Here is a 17186-nt window from a genome sequence, read left to right on the forward strand (position 1 = left end):
GGGGCTGGGAGACACCCGCTCCGGGCTCCAGCCCTAGACTTTGGAAAAACCAAGGAAGAGACAGATCCCTCCCCTGCAACACATACACACACACATATGTGCACACACATGTGATCAGCAAGACTTAGCCGCTGCAGAGACCTGTGCAACGATGCACACTCTGATGCAATAATGCAGGCTACTATGGACATCCTGGAAATACAATGGGTTGAAAAGATGGGGAGGGGATAATGCCTCCCCCTGGAAAAATGGACGGTCGGGGGATCCCTGGCATCAGCTACCCCAGCCATGGCTCTGACCCTCCGCATCTGGACCTAAGCAGAGACCCAAGAAACAGCTCCGTGCCTAGGCCAGGGCCACAGCGATGTCCCCTTTGCCTGGGGAGAGACCAGCCTGGCTCTCATGGACCAGCGCTGGGCTTTCTCAGCCCCCCTGGAAGAAAAAAATTGCAGAAAGCTCAGGACCAAAAGCTTCCTGTCACACGCTGACAACCTGACAGCTGGAAAAGCCAGCTCCGGGGCGCAGGGCCTGTCCTTTGGCTCTGTGTGTACAGCACCTAGCACGGCACGGATCCTAGTTCATGGCTGGATCACACCGATACGAACTAATTGGCCCAAAAGGGCTCAGTAGACATGCATGGCATCAGTAGCTGAACTGCATTGCCAAACCCTTCCAGTTTGCACTCAGACACTTTCCAGCCCACAGGTGCCCCCCCCTCTCCTCAGCCTTGCATGGGCATCAGGGCCTGTGCCACGTCGCAGTGGCTCCCAAAGAAGGTGGCATGATCCCAAGTGCGGTCACAAGCACCACCGAGCCCAATTCCCCCACGTTGCTCTGTAGTTGCCTCAGTTGCTGTCTGGTGACCCTCTAGGTCAGCATCTCCCCATGTTAGCTGAAAGCCCCGCTGCACCCAGGAGTCGCCTGCCCAGGCTTAGCTCCCGCCCCAGGATCACAATGGACAAAGGGACAGTTATCACTGCAGGGGCACAAAGTCACGTGGGGACCGCTGTGACACAAACCAGACAACACCCCTGCCACTGTCCCCCACCAACACATCTCAGGAAGGACCCTAAGGTTGCCAAACACCAAGTCCACAAAGGTATTTAGGAAACCCTGTTGTCTCACACCCTTGCATCAGATGTAAGATGGCTTTTCTGATTCCAGGGGCTTTGGTGTCTGCTGACAACCTGCCCAACCAGCAGAACGCGCTATCAATGGCTGCATGCACACTCCTTGTCATCTAGAGGGGACTGGGACTTGGTGTGTGAAGCTACACTCCGTACATGCTTCTGAATCTGCCATCGGTGCCTCTGCGCATCTGAATTCAGCCCTGCGTTTTCATGCAAAACACTTCGGGGGCCTTCGCTGCATGGCTTGAATACGAGATCGCGGTAAATAATGATGAACCAAAAAAAAAGGAAAGAACCCGGTGCGTAACCGAATGGCTGTGCTTTCACCACGGTGCTCCTCATTAAATTACGCATAAAAGTCCCTCGTAGCAATAATGGGAGTAGTTGCCTGTCAAGCTCCCCGGGCAACCGGATGCAAATTCCACCTCCGGTATCGCGACGGCACTTTCGAAAGGTAATTGCTGATGTTTCTGCATTGTGATCATGTCCACAAGCTGTCGAGCCCAGAATGGAGCAGATTGCTTTATTTTCCTAACTTCTCTCCCTCCTATTTTCCAGGGGGAAGGGGGAATTTGGGGCTGGAATCACATCCCTGAAAGGAGGATTCTCTGCTCAGCCATGCAGAGGCCTCAGGTGTTGCAAACACTTAGGCACACTGTGCTTAATTTCCAGCAGGTGAGGAGCCCTGTAGACTTGGTTTGCAGGAAATCGGGGCCTACGAGTCAAGCAGGGGAAGGAAGAGAGGCTGCTCAGCTTCCCGTAAGAGCCTGTGCCAGCGCCGGTGGAGTGGGTACCCAGCTCAGCACAAGTCACTTCTCCAAATGGCCCTTGGGGGGTGGCAGCTTTTAGTCACTGTTGACAGTCCCATTACCATCCTCATCACGGCAGCATCTAAATAACTCAGACTAGAAACAAGCTGAAACCATACAGCAAAAATCAGCTCCTTCCTTAGAGAAGGGGCACTGCGGGCAAACGAAGTGCTATGGTTTCTGCTTCACAGGTGGAAAACTACGGTGCAGAGAGATGAGAGGAGGGAAAAAAAACAACCCCAAAGCCCAGGTCCAAACCCAGTACTTTCCCTAGATTTCTACCAAAACCTCCTCAGGATGCCTCGCAGCACCATAAACAGCTAGAAAGTAGATGCTGGGAGCAGGGAAGCTGCCTCGGCACATACCCAAACCCCCACAGAGCAGCCTGGCTGGCTCCAAGAGGGGCTCTTGCAGGATTGCACCTCACCTCTTCTGCTTTGCATGCTCTGCCTCTGTGTAATGACCTGTTTTATGAGAGCTCTGCGGAGCAGGGAGCTGCCGCCTCGCCTTCACCATCTGCTTCCCCATCCTGAGCTGAGCCCTGCCTCCCTGCACCGGAGCCCAGGATTTGCCCTGCTGTGCCCTGCCTCTGCCGCGGGGGCCACCATGCAACGTCTCACGATGCTTTGGCAGCAGGAAAGAGGGCTGTGGTCCCGATTCCTTGTCATTTCACAAAGGGCTGAACCACAAGGCTTTCCAGCCACGCTCCCTTCGGACAGGCAGGGTCTAGGCATTGGGTCCGAGCTACCCAAGGAGTCATCTGATGGAGGAGGCACAAGGGCACAGCTAAGACATGTGCCCACCTACTCACCCCAGCCCTGCACATGCCAAGTCTGCAATGCAGGTGGGATACCGAGAGGTGGGTGTATCCAGCACCCAAGAGCTGAAGAGTCACAGATGAGACTTCTTTCCCAGCTTGGCATGGATGGAAGAGGCCTGCTTCTCAGGAGCATCACCTGGCACACCCAGGCACAGCAAAGCCTCCAGGCTCCTGGCGCTAAGCAGTGCTTGCCCTCGTGGTTTTAAGACCTGGATAGCACAGATGGAGAGGGAAGGAGTATCCTGAATGCCCCCCCTTCCCAGCAGCTGTCCCTGCCACCGAAAGTTTGCCTCGCTCTACAGCAGGTGCTGCAGTCGCAGCGCTGCATGCACAAGTAGACAGAGTTTGCAAGCAAGGATTTCAGGAAGGAGGAGAAGAAAAAAAGAAAAGAAAAAAGGAAATGGAAAATAAAGGAAATGAAACAGGAAAAGAAAAAATGCATGAAAAATGTGGCCCTTTCCATGACTCTCTCCCATTGCTCCTGTTCCACCCTGGACTCTGCCCAACAATTATGGAGGTGATAGCCCACCTTCTCATTTCAGCTCCACCCTGCAGAATGAAACACAGCTGGAAAGTCAGAAATCAGCAACCTCCAACACGTGTGCCAGGGCATGGCACACAAGGTCATTTTTCTCAGCATGGCAGAGCCGTCTCGGGCTCTGGGCAGGAGGCTGCAAGTCCTGCTGCAAGCAGCCCAGGCTCCATGGCACTGCCCCAGGCCCCTTGCCAGCCGTGCACCCATAGGTGCACATGCAGCCATCACCCCCACCACAGAGCCCCGTGCAGCTCTTTGCAGCCTCCCGGCTACCTGACACAGCTGGCCCCAGCTGCACACAGCTGCACCAAGGTCTGGAGCACCCATGGGTACACGCGTGCCTCACTACACACGGCAGGAAAGGGGCCAGGGCAGTACAACCCCAGTCCCTGCCCAGAGGCACATGTGCAGCTACTGCCAGCAGTCAGGATTGGGCCCCTCGTGACTCCCTTGCCTGTGGCATGCATGGGTGCAGGTTGGGGTGTTTGGGTCCAAAGACGTTGCCAACCCCTGCTGTCGGCTCTTTCCAGTTCCCCTACTCACATGTCAAAAGAAGAGCAACAAGAACGATCTGCGGCCTGGAGACCATGCCCAACAGTCAGAGACTGGAGGAGCCCAGGCAGGTAGCTCACCTTAACAAGAAGGAGAAGAGGCCACTGGGTTATGGTGTATAAATACCCACCTGGATGGATGAAGCACCCAGCATCGTAGACAAAAACCACACGAAAACAAAGCATGATTGCTTAGCCTACGAGGACAGCAAAGCTGACAACTCAGGGCTGTAACAAATGCCCCAGGAGTGGGGAAGTCCAGATCCAGGGTCTTGCTAAGACATCTGCTCGAATGCACTTTGGGGGACTGGTGCAGCTCTCTGGCCTGTGCCACGCAGCAGGTCAGACTCAACGGCCGAGGTCACCACCGGCCTAGGAAGTCTACGATGCTTAAAACAGCCTTTTCTCCAGGATCAGGGCACCTATTTCAGGACCGCCCAGCTTTCCATGCTTCAGAGCTCAGCGCCAGAAAGTCGGTGTCACATGAGCCCTGGCAGGAGGCTATGAAGAGTCGCGTCATTGCTGCTGCCACCGGTGCAGATATCGTAAAGGTGCTTCCTGCAATTCTCTCCCAGCGCAGGTCATTCTGCACCAGGATTAACTGAGTACTAATTAAGTGCCTAATTCAGCAAAGCACTTAAGCATATGCTTAACCTTGCTTTATTACCTGGTGGCTCTTGGCGTCTCTCTCCTGTCTGCTGTGCTGTTTACAACCAGCCTGGATGATGGCTGGGATTTCCAAGGAGGCCATCTCCCACCTCCCACTGCCCTATGTGGCTCTGAAACCTTCTTCAAGCCAGGCCCCATAAAGGCATTCAGGTACCTGTACACCTGCTAGGACCCTAAAAGCCTTTTGGGATCTGGCCCCAAGCACCTGCTCCCACCTCCCTTCCTCTAAGTCAGTGGTGCTCAACCTTTTTAGACTCAAGGCTCCTGTCTTAGTTTTCACTTGTCTCTTGACTAGGGAAAAATCCTAGAGCAATTCTGCTGCAAAGCCCACAGCAAGGCAGAGTAGTTTGGCCACTCTGGATTCCTGTTTGAAACCGCTGGGTTTGACTTGTGAATCACATGTAGGCATCTGCACACCCAGCAGTGCTAATTTTGCATGGCATCCTTAAGGATCTCAAAGCACTGCAGCAGGGATGATGTAGTTGGGGCTGGTCCTGCTTGGAGCAGGGGTTTGGACTAGATGTGACCTTCTGAGGTCTCGTCCCACCCTCATTTTCTATGATTCAATCACTGCTCTTAGCTAGGAGTGAAGCTGCCACATTTGCCCATCCATTTGCTCATGCAACTGCCCATGCGCAGCTTGGAAGTGCTCATCTGCACCCGCTCGTCCCTTCCCCATCGCTGCAGCAGGCTCGTGGATTTGCTTTTTTGCAGGCACTGTGTATGCATCCCCATTTCAACCTCTGTGCCTTCTGGGAGGTTGGTGCTTGAGTCCTTTCCCCGCCAAATAATTCTCACTGTCTCCTTCCATGAGCCACGGGTTAATGATATTGCATGCTCCTGGTGCCTGCTGCTAGGAGAGGGGAGACAACGGGGAAACTGCAGTTGCCAGTGCTCAAAGAGCCACTGAGTGATTACCAAGGAAGTATTAGCACCAAGAGACAAACCTACCTTCTCCAGCGCAAATGCCACCTCTGGGACCTGCCTCCTCCTCCAAGCCTCTCCGGAGGGGTCTCCAGAGAGACTAAGCCACCCATCGCATCTGGAAATTTTGTTTGTATCCAATTTGCTCCACAGTCCAGTCGAGAGGGATGAAGAAGACAATGCAATTTCAGCGTGAGCTTTTTTCAAATGCCAAGGGCACACGCAAACACAGACTGTATCCCAGGCACTGCTCAGCACCCAGCCCTGCCAGATGAGAGCTCATTGCAGAAGACAGTCCTTTGCTCCCAACCCAGCTGTCAGCCCTCAACCATGGTGTCAAAGTGGAAACAGGAGAATCAGAAGTGGGAGAGACTCATGAGAGCTGAGCCACTCTGTTCACCTGGGAGCCCTGGGCTGCTTTGGTCCCTCAGGTGCATCCCCAAGAGCTTTGTTCAGTGCAGAGCTCAGGTGTCTCAGCTCTTCCTACGGGAGCCAACCCACTTCCACAGATCTCCCCACTTCACCAAGAGCTCATTTGCATCTCCTCATTATACTTCCCTAAACTGCTCCTTGGTGTCTGTGCCCAAGAAAAGCAGCAGCAGACATAAGCTAGGGATAAACTGGCCAGGAGCAACTTTAGGCTGGGACTAGAAGCAGCCGTGAGGGTCTAGGCCAGCTACAGCAGTCGGGACAAGCAACCCAAGGACATCAGCAAGGCCATGCTGGCTCACACCACGGTCCCTGGGAGATACTACAAAGAGGAAGGTTTAAGCAGGTCATGTCTAGGATGATCCCTGTCCTGCACCTCTGCCCTGCAACTTCCAGGACTTCTACTTTCTTCAGTCTAATCAGTTTTAAAGTAGAGCTTATGAAAGGTTGCTTGGGATAGCAGGGAAGAGGACATGATCCAAAAGGTTGGCCTTCCTACACACACACACACATATATATATATATATATATATATATATATATATATATATATATATATATATAGAAGGGACAACCTATCAATAGATAGAGAGATAGAGAGATAGATATAGATAGATAGGTAGATATATCTATATCTATATATAGGAGGGACAACCGATAGATAGATAGATAGATAGATAGATAGATAGATAGATAGATAGATAGATAGATAGATAGATATATCTATATCTATATCTATATATAGGAGGGACAACAGATAGATAGATAGATAGATAGATAGATAGATAGATAGATAGATAGATAGATAGATAGATCTATCTATATCTATAGATGCATCTATATATATCATATGTATTTATATAAATATATATCTATATCTAGATAGATAGATATATCTATATCTATATCTATATATAGGACGGACAACCGATAGATAGATAGATAGATAGATAGATAGATAGATAGATAGATAGATAGATCTATATCTATATCTATATCTATATCTATATATAGGAGGGACAACCGATAGATAGATAGATAGATAGATAGATAGATAGATAGATAGATAGATAGATAGATAGATCTATCTATATCTATAGATGCATCTATATATATCATATGTATTTATATAAATATATATCTATATCTAGATAGATAGATAGATATATCTATATCTATATCTATATATAGGACGGACAACCGATAGATAGATAGATAGATAGATAGATAGATAGATAGATAGATAGATAGATAGATAGATAGATAGATAGATGAATGAATGAATGAGAGTTTCCTCCCCTTCTTTGCCCCACAATATATTTCTTCGCTGCACCACAATATATTTCTACATCTTAGAAAAAAATCCCTGTTTTAAAAGGAAAGTAGCAATATCCTGGCGCTGCCATGAGAAATGACTGATAAAGAAAAACATCAACTTTGGGAGAAGGAAAAGTGTTGCAAATACCAAAGAGAGCCAGGAGGTTGAAGGCAGGTGCATATCCAAGGGCTCTGCCTGTACATCACCAAAAGGGATCCTTGGATCCATGGATCCATATCCAGGCTTCCTGGCCCCAAACACGCCGATGCACAAGAAACATGGGAATATATCAAAAGTAAATTTGCTACTTCCATTTACTCGCAATGAGGGGGTTTACTGCACAGTAAGCATGTGCACGTGTAGACGCGTGTGCTTACTGCGCGGTAAACTGTTACTGCGCAGTGAAGCGTCTGGTGTAGACGTGCCCACAAGGATCACGGGAACAGGATACTTTCCAAGCATTCATCAGATCCCTGCAGAGGCACTCCATCAGCAAAGACACTACACTTTACCATACATTTTGGATACAGAACAGGCCGCAACACTCCACGCATTTACAGCTCGAGAAGTATTTTGATGCCCTCATGCTCAAGGCTTTATATTTGTTTTCCAGGGACAGTCAAGCAGTGAAGCCCTACTGGAAAGTCTCCTCACAAAACCCAATATTCAGCTTGACTGCTCTAGGATTTGCTGAAAATCTTCCACATTTCACCTTTGGCTGCCGTGCAGAAAGAAGACCGCGCTGTTTCAGTCGAATGCAAAAGCCATCCAATGAGGGAATAAAAAACAACGGCACGTGACTGACGGCTCAGACCAGCCCTACACAAAGCAGCCATGACTAAAGTCCATGCAAAGCTGTTCCGGTGGAGAAAACGCATTTATGCAAAGACATTTATGCAAAAAAAACCTGTTGAATAACAGACTTTGCAACCAGCTCACAAGCTGGCTCAGTGAAAGGACTCCGTCGGTGGTATCTTTGCGCTTGGCTCTCATCGGGAGACGTAGCATGCTGATGCAAAGTTTACCGTGCCGCAACAGCTCCTATAAAATCCACAGTGATGTGATACCACCGAGTGACTTACAGTGACTTTTCCACCTAGTTGTTTCAACGGTATCTAAAGCCACGCCTGTGCGACCACGCCAGGCTGCCCACTATTCCTCAGGAAAGAGCCTCCTCGATACCCGACGCACCTGAGCACCGGCTATTCTTTACCCCGAGGAATAATGCAGCTGAAGGCTTTGCAGAAGTGAGCATGGCCCACACATTTCAGATCGAGCTCCAGACTTTGCACTGTAGTGGAGGAGGGTGCAGCTGCAGCATATCCCACCCAGGTCAGAGCCACCTGCTCCGTGGCGGCAACATGAGCGACGAATGCACCGAAACAAGCCCAAAACAGCCTGAAGTTACAATTTCCAAGCCAGAAGCCTTCTCTCTCCCTTCCCCCACACCTACTTTCTGCCCTTCATCCGGAGAGTCTGCAACTGTTCGAGTTGACGGAGATTAATGGGATCTGTACTCACCCGACATCACTAACACGGGCTGCTTCAAAGAGCACCGAGCCGTTCCCTCTAACTGCAATCACTCAAACAGGTGAAGGGACATGGGCATAAACAGGTATCCGAGGGGACCTTGTGCCAGGGGAGACCCAGCCTGCATCGCACCCAGTTCTGCTTCCCAGCTCTGCTTTCTGACCCCACACTTTTCAAAGCAGAGGCACTGAAATGCAGAGAAAGGCAGCTGGGGATACAACCCCCACCCCTGCCTATCCACTCAGGGACTTATCTAGACACTTCTGAAGTGCAGAGGGACCACAAATCAAAACCTGCACTCATCTAGGTCCATTTTCTCCAGCCCTGGAGGCAACTTCAGATCTCTTCTGTGCATTGAATGGGGAAAAAAGGCTGCAGAGCAGAACCTGACATGGGTCTGGGCTCCCTTCAGGCCACCCCTTGCTGCATGTGCTTTAGAAACCTGTCTGCTTCTGGGGAAGAATAGCCCATCGCTGCCTCTGTGGATTCAGGAAAGGCAAATAAATGAGGCACATCCCCGAGCAGTCACCAGCTCGCGTGTGTTCAGCTAGCATTCATCTGCTAATTCATTGCATGCTAATAAAAAGTCACCAGAATTACAGATCCTGCCCAGCAATGAATAAAAGGAGTGATGGCTTTCAGATGAAGCAATGGGAGAAGCTCCGATACCGCAGTGACGGGCATGGTATAAACACCAGAAGAGATCCACAGGACAGTCTTCACCTTCCACCCCATCGCTTGCAAACCGCCCCATTCCCATCCCAGCCTTGCAGACAGCCGAGACCGGAGCCGGACGCCACTTACCCAGGAAATCCACCCCGCTGCTGTCTTTTGGGCTGCTCATGCAGTTCTCCAAGTAAATCCCATCCTTAAAGCAATCGTCCTTCTTCTTGCTCAGCCCCTGGATCTCGCTGGGCTGGTCCAGGGCCTCCCCTCCAGAGCAAGTGCAGGGCGTCTGCATAATGCCACAGGGGTGAGAGCTGCTGCTGGTGGTCAGGCAGGTGTCCAGCCACTTGCAGAGCATTTGGCAAGCGGCTTTGCTAGGGTTCCTGTTGCCCACCACCAAGTACTCCACCGAAAAGTCCCGCTCCTGAGCTTTGGCCGGTTTCCACCGCACATGCCCGCCGTCTGCCAGGGGCAGGGTCTGCTTCATCTGCAGGAACTGCTTGTTGGACTGGAGGAAAGCAAACCTGGTGGAGGCATCGCAGAGCTTCAGCACGTCGTCGAAGCTCTCCATGCCCAGGTAGGTGCGGGTGGACTCCAGGAACGAGTCGAACTGGTAGGTGCGGACCTGCTGGCGGTCGCAGGCGCCGGTGGGTTTCAGGACCTTCATGTAGAGGGTGTAGCGCCGGGGGTCGGGGTTCTGGATGATCCACGAGCAGCGCGAGGAGTTGGGCGGGAAGACGGTGAAAGAGGAGAAGTACCCAAAAAACTTCCCTTGGACCAAGGTGGTGCAGGGCGTCCGCGCCAGGTCCAGGGCTACCACGGTCCACACCAAAAAGAGTGGCGAGATCCAAAGCAGGTTCAGGGCAGATCCAGTGCTCCTCATCCTAGGTCTCTGGTCCTCAGGAACACCAAGGAATGGGCAGGCAGGGGCCAGGTCTTGGACATAACAGGTGCGAGCCCAGCGGGGAAAGCGAGGGCTTCGGAGGCTCCGGGAGAGATCAAGCCGCTCTTCCCATGTCTGGACGCAGGCTCCACCGTGTGGCCATAAGCACTGCCTGGAGATGGAAAGAGATGGAAAATTAACCCGTTGCTGAGGGAGCACCACCCTCTCCTCCTCCGCGGCGAGCTACCGTGGACATACGGGGTCTCGGTTTCCCCGGGGGAAGGCCAGTTACCAACCCCCATCTCACCTGCTGCCAGGTACTGCCTGGGACCAGTCACCCCAATGCTCCAGCCTTCGGCCACCACTTGGTACCCACTTGGGCATCCATCCACCCCGCTGCCCTCCTCTGCTGTGAGCCAGGGCCAGCCCAGCACCGAGTGGGAGCTGCCGGGGGATATGCCCTCTCAGTGCACCATTGCCCCAAGCGCCCGGGCATGCCTCACTCCCCTCCATGGCACCACAACCTTCGTCTGTGTGAAGACTTCTGCCCCCTCATACCCACCTGCCCTCATCCCCTTGCCTCCTCCTCCTTCCCCAGCGTCTTTCATGCAGCAGTGGGGCTGGAAGGGACTTGCAGGGGTCATGTCTAGTCCAACCCCCTGCCTGAGGCAGGAGCATCCCTGCCCAAATCATCCCAGATGAATCCATTTTCTAACCTCCTGCCACAAGACAACCCACCCCAACCTGCCCCAGGGAAAGCAGGGGGTCATGGCAGCCAAAGCCCTGCTGCTGCAAAGGCTGCTAATAGATGCTCAAGCGGTCCCAAAAAGAAGGGATGCCTCAGCGCTACAAAGGAAGGCCACCTCCCTCCCCCCACTCCACCTCTGCAGTCTGTACCAATTAGACCATGGGATAAAAATTCCTTCCTGACCCCAAATATGAGGATTGGTCCTCAAAGCAGAGGGGCAAAACCTATAGCCAAGAATCACCAGGACCAGGGCATAATTATGCTGCCCTGCTCCAGGCAGCTGTGCCCCTTCCAGATGTGGGGATGTAGGGCTGCATTAGGGGTGGAGGGCATACCCCACAGCTTTCCAGAGACACTGGGGAGGCACGGGGAGGGGATACACATACCTACCACCACCTCTGGGAGCACTGGGCTCCTACAGGACATGGCTGTGCATGTCACTACCCTGCTTGTCCTGTCCCCTCCAGTCCCCTGCTTCAGACGTCAGCAGCCTCATTGCCCCCGCATGCACTGGAGGGGGTCCCAGGCTCCAGTAAGCAGCACTAAACACTGGACCGCTGGTCAAGGGTTGTGGGGGGGGCTGCAAGGGACCCCAGCATCCGGCCTTAGCACCGGTGTCCTACCCGTCACCTCCCGGACCCTCGCTGCTGGCTTTCAGACTGAGCCAGCCGTGGTGCAAAGGCTCTGAGCAACAGGGAAACCCACCGCACCTCGAGGTAAATGCTGCCAGCCTTGGAAATATCATCTGTCACAACCAGATGGCACAGAGGGAGCTAAAATACCCCTTCTCAGCACGTTCAGTCCATGTGAGCCACCCCGGGCTTGCACAGAGGTCAGGCAGTCACCGGCGGGAGGGGACGTATAGGCTGTAGGTCCCCTCTCCCCCAGCACTGTTGGAGACCTCCAGCCCAGGACAAAGCTGGGAACCAGGACACAAATCAGAAGCCCTGGCTGTCTTGAAGAGCCCTTTCAAACTGACCCCAGCCTGTTGCAGGAGTTCATCCAGCTTTCCTTTCCCTTTCTGGTATCGAGTCAGGTCAAGAGCAGGTGCTCAAGTTCAGGGGACTGTAGTCCAAGCACTCAAACATTATCTCAGCGCCTAAAGAGATTTCTTCATGCATCCCAACCAGCAGGCCTTGTCCAGCTCCATCCCCCTTATATACAGCCAACTTCTGGGATGATTATGTGCTGTACTCAGGTCACAACCAGAGTTGAGTTCAGCTTATAATCCACTTGCAACCTCCTTCTTGCTCTGTGCGAGACATCTTCCCCATCAGCACCCCGACTGCCCCGTTGCACACCCATCTCCTCCCACACTTCAGGGGGGTTTCAGCTCTCGGTTTCCTGCACCCAGTCCACACATGGCTAGCCTGTCCCGTAGTGCAGTGATGTATCTACAACATCAGCATCGAACCCAGAAGTCACTCCGAGGAAAGCCCTTAAAGTCAGAGTGAGACCTAACCTGAGACCATTGTGCAGCCCACACGCTTTGAAGGAGATCCGAGTGCGAATGCAGCTCCAGCTCCTACAGCTGGACTTGGCCCCTGACTCGACCCAAGATGGCAGCCAGACCGCAGACTGACCTTGCAAGCGAGCCAGCGCGATCCAAACGCCGCCAGGTTCGCGGGACCTTGAAACCACATGCAGCTTCTGACATGGCTCAGGGTTTGGCGAGATTAGGTGCTAATGCCAACCCATTTGTATTTTAATCTTGCAGAAATCTGACTCCCAGCCCAGGCCCCAGCTGGTCCCCTGCCAAATGCGATAGCACCGTCCCCGCCGTGCCAAGCGCTGCGGACTCACCAGATTTCCAGCATGCTCCGAATCGCGGTGCCAGAACCACGTTGCAGGAGCACGCAGATGAAAGGGGACAGGACGGATGCTCACTTCCGATGTGGACCTGGCACCCGTCAGCTTGGCATGACCTGAGACATCTTTAATAAGGGATGCCATTTGCAAAAAGGATGGCTCAGGCCCTCAGTGAGTGCTGAGGTCTCTCAAAGGGAAGGCAGCCCGCTCCCCAGAAACTCTCCCTGGCCGTAAGGTGGCCCGGCCAGGATGTTTTTAACCTCTTGGTCCATCTCCCCGTAAAACCCACTCCCTTTAGTGGCTGGGGAGGAACATTTTATAGCAACCAGAGAGCCTGGAGACAGAAGCAGGCACTGGGACAGGAATAAATCTGCTCATTTCAGGGCCAAATCCCAACTGGATACTCCACAACCTGGAGCCTCCTAAAGTCTCCCGTCCCCCCCGGCGATGTGGGTTTGCTCACATGAAGGGTAGCCTAGCCCCAGCTCCATAATAGCAAGCCCCGTGCCACCCAGGAACGGCCCTCGCTCTCCAGGATCCACGCTGCGGAAGCCAACAAACTTTAACGACGCCGCCCCGTTAATGGGATGCCATGTTACGGCTGTTAGGCCTGGGAATTGATTTCCCCTGAATGGAGTCCCATCTGGAAGGCTTTACCATCAACAGCTTTTTTTTCTCCTTCAACTGATCCTTGCTGAAGTGGGAAATTTTAAAAGGAAGGAAACAATAAATACGTAAACACCTGGATCTCCGCTGCGTGGATGGGGAGGGCAGGATGCAGCGCTCTGTCGTAGCCGCTGCTCCTGCATCCCCCTGCACGAGGGGGTTGGCGGATCAGCACAGTCCCATCTACATGCAAGGACAGACCGCCCTTGGCTGCAGGGGACAGGGGTTGCAACCCCTAGTGCTGCTCTCCTCTATCTCTGTACCCATCCACAGTGGGATCTGTTGCTAACAGGGCTTCCCATTTAGCTTGGGATCTAAACTACAGGTTGCCCCAAAATGCAAGCCCACTGAGTCAGCCACAGTCCAAGGAGGAATGTATGAAAAAGAGTCAGATTGTCTTTATAATCACCAAAAAAAAGCAGTTGTCTGACAAGTTCAGCATGGACCCCCCGCCACCCCGAATGGTGTGCATAGCAGAGACAAAGCAGAAGTCGAAATGCAGACAGGATCTGCCAGATGACTTAGCCCCCTCAGGTCAAGAGCCCCAGTCAAGTCGTTGTTTTCTCCATTTATGAGTAGTTTGCATGCTAATCACACCCAAGGTCTGAGTTTCCTTGGGCTGTTCGAACAAGAGTCCCCAAAGAGCTTGCAGTCGAAGCACAGAGGGACTGGACATCTCTCTGTTCCCATGGGCAGCCTTGCCTGAAGTCATGCAGGGATCCTGAAACAGAGCTGGGCATTGAACCCCACACCCAAGTCCTGGGCACAAATCTCGGCTCCAAGGCCATCCTTTCTTGCCAGTTTGGGCAACGTCGGAGACTGATTCCCTCGGGGAATCTCCCCACAGGAGCTGCTCAGGGCAGGAGGGGCCATGACCGCAGGTGCACGCTATCCCGTGCAAAGAGGGATGGCTTTGAGGGACGTGCTTGCATCTCCCTGTGGAGACAGGTGCCTCCCATCCCCTTGCTGGTCCCTACCGCTCCTCTCAGCTTGCCTGCACCTGCCTCCTCCGTCTGCTTCAACCCAGCATAAAATCTGAGCCCTGGGCTTCTCTTCCCAAGACCTTCCAGACGAGCCAGGACCGTATCCGAGTCCACTGAAGAACACCATAGCTTCTCCCCCCATGCACACCCCATGGACCATCAGGGCTTCAAGCATCACATAACCAGGAGCAGGCCAAGGGGCTCTCCGCTGCCCATGCGTAGGGTCTGTGCACACACGCAGATGGAGAATCCTCTCCGACGGGCACGTATCAGGGCTTATGACTCATAATGTAGCATTTCCCGATGTGCCCAGCAGAGCGCAGTGTTACCCCAGCATTAGATGCATGCTCAGCAAGGCCAGACCACTCTCCGCCTTGTCTTAATCAAGAAAACGATGGCAGAAAGTTTGTCTCCCTGCACAAGACTTCACAGGCCAAAGGAAGCACCTTGTCCCCCATCTCCCGCTCCCTTCTCCCCGGTTCAGGCAAGCTCTGTGGTGTCCCTGGTTCTCCCTGCTCTGCTTGCCGGCTCTGATGTGCCACATTAAAGGAGTCTGCTGCCTCCTATTTCCCTCTTTCCTTCCTCTGGAGCATGGCTAATATCCTGGAAGGATGAAAACCCTGCTAATCAAACAAAGCTAATCCTTCTTCCGCAGTGCTTCCAGTGCCTTCAGGAAATCAGCCGGCATCACACAGAGCTCTTTTCTGATGGTGGCAGACAACTAACTAGTGCAAGGCCCTGGGAAAAAAAAAAAAAAAAAAATTAAAAAAAGCTCTGACTCTTGTTGCTGCCTGAAAAACATGAACTCCTTAATGTCCTTATTCACAAGGAACTGCAAGCAGGGAGAGCTGGAAGGGCTGGGAAAGTCTCGCCTTTCTGCTAAGCAAGCAAGGGTGCCTGGAGCAGCACCCAGAGGGTCGCCGTAACGCTGATGGGGAGGCTGCAGTTTGGCTGAGGTGGATCGCACCGGTGTTTTAGAGAATCCCTTGGGGGAATGAAATGAATAGCAAGCAGAGCCAGCGCTTCCCTGCCATGAACCCCAGAGCTATCTATGCCTCAGCTGACTCTCCTTTAAGGAGCCTGTCCAGTCAATCCTGTCGATGGTGAGCTCTTGCACCATGCAGAGAAATTAAATAAATACACCCAACTTGCAAAAGTGCTGTAGGACCTGAAACAATTTGCCAGCAGTCAGAGCTTCAGAGGATGCCTTCCTGAGACGACGGGACACCTGGCCAACATGATGCTGTCTGAGAAAGGATGCTTGGGTGTTGGCTCAGCAGAAAGAGAGCTCCCTGCCAGGACTGACTCATGTGCTCTGCTTTCTACAGCACCTGAGTTTCCAAAAAAAGGTCTCCCAACCTAATGCCTGGGCTCCACTCAGCCTAGCTTAGCTGGAGAGATCCCAGACAGAAGTGGCAGGTTGCGATACAGTTCAGCTGACATACCTCCCACGGGTTAACACAGGTGCAACCCCAGCTTCATCGCAGGACAGTGAGTCAGCAATGCAAGAGATGCAAAGTGCATTGGATGGGGGGACGACCTGGGCTAGATGGGAGCAAGGAGCAGGGATCTGAAGCCCGGCTGTGGGCATGGGCCAATGCAATGAGCAGTCGTGGGGAGGAGGGACCAGAGTCAGCTAGACCAAGAGCTGAATAAATGGACCAGAGGCAGCCTCTTGCTCTGCATTTCCCCACGGCCAAAAAGCTGCTTCCCAGCCACTTGAAGCCCCAGAGTCGATCTGAGCCGACAGATCTGGCTTCTGGCTGCCTGTCCACAGCCTCGGCTCATCTTGAGATGGCGGAAAGAGTGGAGCAGGGCAAGAGAGAGCCTGAGATGCAGAAGCCAGTAATGGATCAGATCAAAGCGCTGCGAGGGGATTATTAGCAGCATGACGGGACACACAAATCCTCCCAGACATGGCTTAAAAATATAATACTGTCTCTATCTATACACACACACATCATATATATATATATATACACACGTGCGCACACACACATACATATACATATACATACACATATATACACACATATATATGTGTATATATATACATACACACACACATCACACACACATATATATAATAGAGTCTTTTGGTTCGAGTTGAAACATCAACTCACCTACAAGTTGATCTAATAAAAGATATCAACTTGAACCAAAACACTCTAGCCCCAGACCAATACGGCTAACCCCAAAAGAAAACTCCCCAACACATTCACATATATATATACACACACAGAAAGTTCTTTGTTTAGCCTCCACATATATATATATATATATATATATATATAGGCCTGGGACTAGGGACACCTGGATCCAGTCCTGGCTTGGCCCCCAAATCACTGTGGGCCCTTGACAAAGCCCTTCCCCAGTCCATGCCTCCGATCCTCCCCTGTATCCCAGAGAAAGATGCTTCTATATAGCACCAGTGAGGCCAGCCATAACTTTGTTGTGGGGAAGATATGACCTACGTGGAGGTGAAAGCGCTGTTATTAATGCCTGTGGTTTGGGAAATGTATCCCTGGTGGAAGATGTTGCCTGTAACTGTCTTGAACAATGGGACCGGATCTACAGAGCAGGCTGACCAGCCTGCAGAGAGGAGGGCATGATTTCATCTTTGCTGGGATGAAACCCTGGCGTTTCCCCTCAGCACGATTTTACCCCCGAGAAGGATTATTTCTGGAGTGAGGATTGCATGGGCCTGTCCTGCAAA

At 52.4% G+C, this 17186-nt stretch overlaps 1 protein-coding gene across 3 annotated transcripts in view; it reads right to left on the bottom strand.

Annotated features, from left to right (window-relative positions):
* ADGRB1 (adhesion G protein-coupled receptor B1) overlaps window positions 1-17186 on the bottom strand; it is a 321100-nt gene that overhangs the window by 221780 nt on the left and 82134 nt on the right. For all 3 annotated transcript variants that reach the window (XM_059723698.1, XM_059723697.1, XM_019481825.2), the window contains exon 2: window positions 9520-10436. In XM_059723698.1, coding sequence (XP_059579681.1) covers window positions 9520-10264 — 745 coding nt within the window. In that variant the 5' untranslated portion in view covers window positions 10265-10436. The remainder of the gene's footprint in view (window positions 1-9519; window positions 10437-17186) is intronic.

Source organism: Alligator mississippiensis, chromosome 3 (genome assembly GCF_030867095.1).
Source record: "Alligator mississippiensis isolate rAllMis1 chromosome 3, rAllMis1, whole genome shotgun sequence".
Classification (NCBI taxonomy): domain Eukaryota; kingdom Metazoa; phylum Chordata; order Crocodylia; family Alligatoridae; genus Alligator; species Alligator mississippiensis.